A 9,165-nucleotide genomic window follows, 5' to 3' on the forward strand; every position below is an offset into this window, starting at 1 on the left:
GTCTTCTTGCGCCCATATTATTTCGTGTTGAAGTAGTAGAGTTTATTCTGTTAATCTCTAAAATCTCAGAAGTTTAAAAAGTTACTGTAGAATATGACCTAGTGATTTTACTCGATTTCCAAATGCAAATATCAATTTTGCAAAATCCGAATCAATTTTCAAACGGCGGTTGCATTGTTGGTAACATTTCTACTCGAATAGGATTTCCGCACCCAAAGTCATAGCACATAGAGTACAGTCTACTTGATGCTACAAATACTTCGAAATTTTTGATTGACCAATCGGAAGAAAGAATTTTATTAATTGACCAATCAAAAAATGCTTCGAAACATTTGTAGTATCAATTGGACCGTCATAAACAGAAAAATCTGGACGCTGATTGATAGGCTATAAGGATAGATACAGAATTCCAATTCATCGAAAATTTATTGCTATTGTTTTATTCCGTGTTCATATGTACATTAACATATGTGCATTCTCGTATGTTGGATGTTCCTGTTCCCATCGTTATTTCTATCGCTATCGCTGTTGCCTCGCATTGTGTTTAGGGCTTTCCAGTAGTATATATTCTAAGATCTGCAATCTTATAATCAGGGTTGGATAAGTTAAAGTTGTAAAGTGTTGTTTTTTAAATGAATAAAGTTAAAGTTAATTTACAAAATTAATAAAGTTAAGTTAAAAGTTAAAGGAATAAAACATTAACTTAACGTAAGTTAAGTCAATATTGAATTAACTTAAGTTAAAAAAAAGTTAATTTCAAAAAAAATTATTTTTTTAGATCAAAATATCGTAATTTATCTTAAAATTAGCGTTGAAAGTAACTTAATTAAGTTAAAATTTAATGCATTTAAAATTAATTAAGTTAAGTTAAAAGTTATTAATTTTTTAACTTTTTTTTTTAACTTTTAACGTTTTAACTAGTTATTACTCAATCCTGCCTATAATATAGAGTATAGTAAAAGTATAATGGAAATCCTGAGAAATCTTAAAAGTATAAATTTTGACATTATCTAAGATGTTCGATTGATGATTAAAACTTTTATTCAAGATTATGATTTTGACATATGTTAGTGCCAGCCAAGATTCTTTAGGCTGGTCTACAATCAGTCGGGAGACGATGTCATGCATGCGCATAACCTCTATTTTTCGTGTTGGCTGTGTTGTATGTCGGCTATGAGTACAACTTGCTAATCTACAATTGCGGAATAGTCATAGACGTCATGAAGATTGAAACGTCGAATGTTTATTCAAATTTATTACTTATTTAGATGCAAATTATAAGACTGAGATTACTTGTAAGAAAAAAAAACTAACTGTACAAAAACTGTACTAAAAAAAAAGATTACTTGTACAAAAGGAATTATAAGAAGATGGTGGGTAAAAACATATTACTAGATTATGACAAAATTTTAATGCTCATCATGCATTATTTATATATTTCCAAATGAATAATCACGAAGAATTTTTCAAACTTACACGAATGTCAGGAACAATTTGAATAGATTATTAAAACTAAAATTTAAAAAACGTAATCGTAGAGAACTTCTACCAACGAAGATACGTATTGTAGTGACATTAAGGTTAATTTAATAATTATACGAATATATTAATATTGATTACCTATACTTTATTTGTCCTAAAAATTATAAATTTTTATACACACACACACACACACACACACACACACATTTTGAACTTAAAACATACTACAAATGAAACTTTGAATATATTTTTAAATTGTATACAGTCTTGCATATATTATTAGTAAAATATAAACTATTTAAAATAGCATTCGATACACATAAAACTTAGAATATTTCTGTAAAACTGAGTTTAAGATATTTTGTGAAAAAGATACTTTGTGTGCGTGCGTGTGTAAAAATTAATTATTGCCTTTCCTCGTATTTTTCAATAATTTGAAAAAAATTTATAATACATTGTGTTTCAAAGGAACATATTTTAATCCTTCTTCTAAAATGGACATGTAACCATCTTTCTCCAAATTGATCTAATTGAGATAATATTACTTTCATTGTTTTCTCCAACGCGTGATCAAATTTATTATCTTTCATCTTCTTGCATTTTGTAAATTCATCCATTTCTGGTATTACTTTTTTGGTAGACTTAAATACAGTTGAATCTTTCAATTGTGTAGGATTAAAACTTATACTTGGTTCCAAAGATTGCACACTGCTAGTATAACTGCAATGAAAATGTACTAGCTTATTTATGCCTGAAAAAATATATGCCTGAAATGATTTCATAATCTGTAATTGTCACATTGCTCTCTTGGTCTTCAATATCTAATGATAATGTGTTCTCTAAAAATATATAATTTATGAAAAATATATTACAAATAATACATATTAAGACTACTAATACATATTAAGACTGTATAAACCCAATATTAGAAATAGATATTATTTTCATTAATGTATACTTTTTATTGATTGAAAAAATCCACTGTAACTGTGATCTAATAACAAAGTTATCACATTGGAAGATGCTTAGATGTAAACGGTGAAGAAATCTTCTTGTTTTAGATAATGAACTTTGTGATTGTTGAACAAATGATGTCTTCGCTCTGTAAATAAAATTAGAAAATTAGAAAAATGTAGAAAATAAGTACTAACAAATAAATAAAAGTACAAAAACTAGATATTAGCTTTCTATGAGCTATATGAGGAACTAGAAATAACATATTTCTATATAACTGCCATTCCTTCCTCAATTCATATCCAGAAGCAGACGATAATAACGTTTGTTGCCTATTCTCTCTACTAAATGTCTCTTAAAAACGACTACTGTCTTTCGATTTCTTCGACTATAAAAAAATTATATATTATATAAATTTGTGTTTATATGTAATAATTTAAAAAAACAAAAAATTACTTGACATATTTATTGTATAACAATTCCTCAAATTTTCAGAAAGTTTTTGCCACAAATCTTTCTCCTTCCCAATATTTTTAAAAATCGACATCACATTTATCATATAAACAACGATTTTCATGAACAAATTCAATAATAATTTCATCAACATTTAATGATTCCATAATAAAATATCTAAATCTTATTTAACAGTACTAGCAGTAAATATTTGAGTCATAGATGTATTCGTCAAAAAAGATTATGTTTCATTCAGTCGTTGTCGTAAATGGAAAAAGATGGGAGTTGATCATCTTCCATTCCCACATCGACAGCTGATTCGCGACAACTTCATTCGACATCGGCAGCCGACACTCCAGCGCGCATACGCACGACATCGACTCCGTCATCTGACTTATGACTTCACAGATGCGGAAACGCGCGGCAAAATATGATGCGGTAGCCAATAAACTTACAGTTCCTAATGTGTTCATTGATTACCGCGTCTCATTTTGTCGTGCGCGTAAGCGTTTCCGCGTCCAGTGTGCAAGAGCCATAACTTTCATCTTTTTGATTTTTACGACAACGATTGGATGAAACATAACCTCTATTTTACATACATCTATATAAAATAGTTTATCATGGAATACGTTTTCTTAAAAGAGTAATTTCATTCTTATAATTTGCGTCCAAATTAATAATAAATTTGTACAAATACAATGTTTCAATATTCACTGTTCCGACTTATAACAATTGTAAACTGAAGTCATACTTGACATACCTGACATATAACACACAATAAGCGACATCCAACTCAAATATGCGACCTATTGTAGAACGAGTCTAAAAAAACACAATAGAATCGCAATTCGTAAGCCATAAGAAATTGACCAATTATAATTGAATAAAAATCCAATTATAATTGATAAAAATGATCAACTATGATTGATTAATTTCTTATGACTCTATTGTGTAACAGGATTAAATCCTACATTTCAAGTATGCTAGGTTCCTTCGAAGCGATTCCCGAACAGCTCCCGAGAGACAAAACGAATAATGCTAATAAATCACAGAATGAATAAACAAGAGAAACTTCTCTATCCTATATGTAAAGGGAATAATAACAAATCGAATTTTCAATAACATTTAGAGACCTTTTCAAGCAAATTTAAGGATTTTGAGCGATTTTTTGAAAATCATTTATCCGATATTCGGATATAATAATGGAATAATTTATAAAATTTTTATACTTTTACTAATGTTTTTTAAGATGAAACCCATATATTATTCTTAATTATGAATTTTGCAAATATCACATGAATATTTTGAAAACAAACTATCACTTGTTATTTTTATATTTTATTTATTTATATAATATTTAAAATTTCAAGAAAATGTAAAAAACTTATAAAAATTTTAATATCTTGTATAAAAGAGATCTTTTTAGAAATCTTTTTGAAATTGATATGTTTGTGTATTCTCTCTATTTTTTTAAAAGATCAAGTAAACAATTCCTTTAATTTTTAAATTTGTATGCCGAATTTTTAAGGAAAGATTATGATAAAAGTTTAATCATAATTCATATCGTTATAATTTTAGATAATATACAATGTTAATACTTTTTACGCCAATGTAATTTTCATACTTTTATTTCTCAACATGTACATATTATGAGTTATTTATTAACAATTTTTATTTATTAACAATTAGTACGTGAAAAAAATTAGTTGTTACATAGACGAAAGTTTCCACCCGCCTTAGAAGAATCTACATCTCGTATATTAGGCATACTATCACAGAATATCGCGTAAAATGCTTCATAACATTAATATCTTTATATTGCTCTTATATTTCTTTCTCTTCTTCGCATATCATGTCAATTATCAGCGACCCAGTTTGCAGTCATCCTTTCACCGGTTTCAAGTGGGGAAGCATTTTCTTCAATTTACCTACATTTCTCTCAATAATTGAGAAGAGATAGCAAAACTTCGCGTAAGCATTTCTTGTTGAGATTTACTTTAATTATTCAATCCAGCCTAAATATATCTTTTCTTATTAACATTTTTGTCAAAAAAAAATGTATGTTAAAAAAAATTTATTAAGTAATAAATATTTTTCTTCGCACAAATATAAAATATGTATGCACGTTCTAAGGTAATTATTGTGTTGTAATAATCTGAAGGCAAGAGAGATCCATTATTATTTGGCAATGAAAAATAGGATATTTATCAAGATTTATTTTTCCCACAGTTTAAGGATTTAGCGAAATTTAGCCAATTAAATTTTTTATGGAAGGAGTTAGTAATTGTGCTATATTTGCTGGTGTTCACAGCTGATTTTACGCTTTGTCACTTAGTGACAAAATTGATTAATAGACAAAAACTTTAAGCAATGTCCAGTGTGAGGTACAATACATTAACATATTATAATAACACAGGACACCATAAAAAAATTTATGGAGAGCAACTCAAATCAGAGTAGACATTTCTTATAGATTTTGGATCACCCTATCCGAATTCGTAAACTGTTTTATTTCACCACGTTCAGTCTTTTAGTAAAAAAAAATAAAAAATAAAAAATCTATGCAAATTGAATTAAATATTTAAGGAAACAGTAAAAATAAATATATAAAATATAACATTAAAATGTGGTTGAATTGATTTAAATATATTTTGGCAAATTTAACAAAGTGTACAAAACAAAAATTTTGCTTTATCATTAAGTATTATAGCTAGCTTATATACCTGCATCGCGTAAATTCATACATTTTGTCCAACTCTGTGGCTAATTTATTTAACTTATCTTCCAAAAATAACAATTAAAATAACCATTTAGAGCTGAAAAAATCTTTCTCTAGCTCATACAGATCGGCTGATTGTTTATTGCATAAAGAAATTTTATACTAATTTGTTTTATGACGTGTTAAGTTGTAATAATATTAATAAAACAAAATTTTTTGTTTCTTGTATTTTGTTAAACTTATCAAAATATATTTAAAATTTTATAATCATATTTTAATGTTATGATTATTTTTGCTTCTTTCTCAAAATGTTTCAATTTTCATAAACTTTTCCATTATCATTTGTTTTGATTATTTAAAAAGTTGAACGTGATAGAACTACAAGCTAGAAACAGCTTACGAATTGGTGACCTAAAATCTATAAGAAACACATATTCTGGTTTGAATTGTTCTCCAAAAATTTTTTTTGTGGTCCTGAGTAACATGAACATTTCAATTAAAGTAATAAAAATAAATTTGAATGATTAAAAGAATCAAATTATGTAAAAAAATTACATGACTTTATTTTAAAAATTACTGGTAAAAAAATTACATGGCTTTATTTAAAAAATTTCCGGAAACGTAGATTTCTCCTTAAAAAAAAAGGACATAATAAATGTATAATGCGTTTCTATAATATACTGCCTTAAATAATACAATTGTTCTCATATTTGTTTTTTCAACAGTATAATTATTCTCTTATTATTTAGAGATCTTTAGATTTTCTTATAGATTTAATATTAATTTTCTTATAGAATTAACAGAAAGTTATTTGAAATAATTTCTAGTAGTTTATTATGTATACAATGTTTGGTTTAAGTATGTATACTTAATTATTTCTTAAATAAAACACACACACACACACACACACACACACACACACACACACAAAACATTATAAAAAATTTTTTAATTAAGTTATTTTGTTGGGAACATTCACCTAATGCTTAAACAAAAGTTTTTAACTATTATATTTGTTAACACTTTTTTTAAATATGTTTTGCTTTTCTATTTATATCTAATAACACAAATAATATCTCAAGAACGAACTACTAAAAACACATTTTATTTTATTAAACTTTGTCATGAAATATTTTATATAAAACTGCGATTATATTACAATATTTCATTTAAACAATTAAAATTTTCATTAAATACATTTACGAAAGTTCAAAATTTTTAAGTCATTTTATAAATTTTCCTAAATAGAATAACTTTATTCAGAATAATTTTTAATAATTACATTACATTAATAATTACATACAAAAGAATTAACTGTATGTGTGCTTAAACTATATACATTTATCATATACATTTAATCCAGATATTGAATTAAAACGATTGCATTATCAATATAAATGTGCATTTGAGTTACAAAGTAATTTTGTTTACAATATTAGTCAAAATTAAATAAAAGTCAATAACGCGCGTAACGTAATGTTGTATCTTATTTTATAAAAATTGAAAAAAGATATAACGCAAATTATCTTATTTCTTGCACTCAATTCAAAAACAAGAAAAATAAGAAAACAATTTATAAAAGTTGTTGCAAGGTAAATTTTGCGATCTATAATACATACATTTACCGTTATCATGCATAAGTACAATCACAGATTACGTACGAGATTTCACCGGAACGAGATTTCACCGAATTCAATTTAGCTGTTTTCGAGCTCTACCTGTATTTATTTAAAATAAAGTGAACATTTATGCTTTAAACAGAAAAAAATAAAAGTACGGAGAGTATAATTGTAAATTGTCTTCCTTTCTTTCTTTTTTTTTTTAAATCCTCCTTAGTCCTCATTTAGTCATTAAAAGAAAGAATATAACCTGTATAAAGTATTCTGAATAAACTTAAAAAAGAAATGATGGAATATGTTATGTTTGTACAATTATCAATACGCGAAATTCTCTGTTATGCTAATTTTTTAACATCTTAACATTTTAACATAGATATTTATATAGGCAATATATATATCTTATGAACAGTTTATGACATTTTACATTCAAAGAGATAATCGCAACGTAAAGTTTGTTAAATTATTTTCACAAACATTCTTTTTATAAAAAATTTATATCTTCGCATTCTTACTCTCTCCAATTATATTCCTTGTCTTCATAATCCTGACGGAACGTTTGTACTATAGCTAAGACTTCACTACCTGACATTTCCACGATGCGCTCGGTAATTCGGACGTACTAGAAACCACAGTCAACATTTGCCGGTCACCTAGTACGCATTGCGAAGCATAGACATATATTTATTTTATTTTGAAAATAATGCAAGAAAGTGAATAAAATAAATATGATAAAACTTTAATACAAATTTATTTATATATCATCGGTATTGGTTGTATAAAACTGTTAAGTGTGACTTCTGCAAAGCTACGCGAATTGCTGAGGGATCTAATATTGAATGTTTAGATGTTCCATCAAATGAAAGGTAATTGTTGTGAGCATTGCGAAATTAAAAGATTACATATGTTTTAAAATATACATATACAAGTTTTAAATGTACATATTTTTATGAGAAAATAAAAGATTAAAAAACTGAAAATATATTCAAGATATATAGAGAATAATATTTAAATATTTGCTATTTAATTGTACTACTAATACTATTTAAGCAGTTTTTTCGTTTATTATAATATTTTTATTGCAAAGAAAGTTTATAAATATGTATTAAATACATTAATAACATTCTGTTACAAGAAAGAAGAAAATTCAAAACTATATAAAATGAAAACTGGTCATAAGAAATATAGTATATTTATATATATATGAACTATAATATATTTTATGATAATTTATATAATTTTTAATTAATTTATAAATAGAATTTAATGTTTCATTTTCTTATGGATCACTAGAAGTTTAGATAAAAGGTACAACTTTCCATTGTACTTGTTGGCTTTCACCAGTCAGCAACTATCGATGATGAATTAACCTAAAGCGCCATGATTTGATAATTCTTGAATACTTTCTTATAAGTTATTGCAAAAACATAAATTGGCAAAGCAAGATTTGATACACAAAAATTTAAACGAAATTCAAGGGTAAATTTGTATTTTCAAAATAACCTAGACTTAAATACAAATATGTAAATTGTATTAATCATACATATCTTTATTTTTTAATCAGATTTAAATTCAGGTTCATTATACGAGAAATACTGTAAATAATAGTAAACAAATGTGAACGATGTTTATTTTAAACATTATAATTCACATTTCAATTCTGAGAATTTACAATTTTATATATCGTGTTTTATATATATGTATTTCGATATTTTATGTACTTTATACATATATTATACAGGGTGTTTCTTTTGACTCATTTAAAATATTTCTGTTGTTTTTTAATCATATAACAAAATATTAAAAGTAAAAATTGCATGTTTCAAAAGAATAAATATTAATTAAACGAAGATTTTTCTCAAAATCATATTTTTTAAAATATTAAGATTATTTTTTAAATAAAATTATAAGATTTTTTTAATGTAATATGATTTCTCCAAT

At 25.6% G+C, this 9,165-nt stretch overlaps 1 protein-coding gene across 1 annotated transcript in view; it reads left to right on the forward strand.

The window, feature by feature from the left end:
* The first annotated feature begins 8,071 nt into the window (after positions 1–8,071).
* Positions 8,072–9,165, forward strand: part of LOC108689871 (estradiol 17-beta-dehydrogenase 11-like) — a 28,121-nt gene continuing 27,027 nt past the window's right edge. Inside the window, exon 1 of the mRNA XM_018196824.1 lies at positions 8,072–8,090. Coding sequence (XP_018052313.1) covers positions 8,072–8,090 — 19 coding nt within the window. The remainder of the gene's footprint in view (positions 8,091–9,165) is intronic.

The sequence above is a fragment of the Atta colombica genome, unplaced genomic scaffold (assembly GCF_001594045.1).
Source record: "Atta colombica isolate Treedump-2 unplaced genomic scaffold, Acol1.0 scaffold28, whole genome shotgun sequence".
Taxonomy (NCBI): Eukaryota; Metazoa; Arthropoda; class Insecta; order Hymenoptera; family Formicidae; genus Atta; species Atta colombica.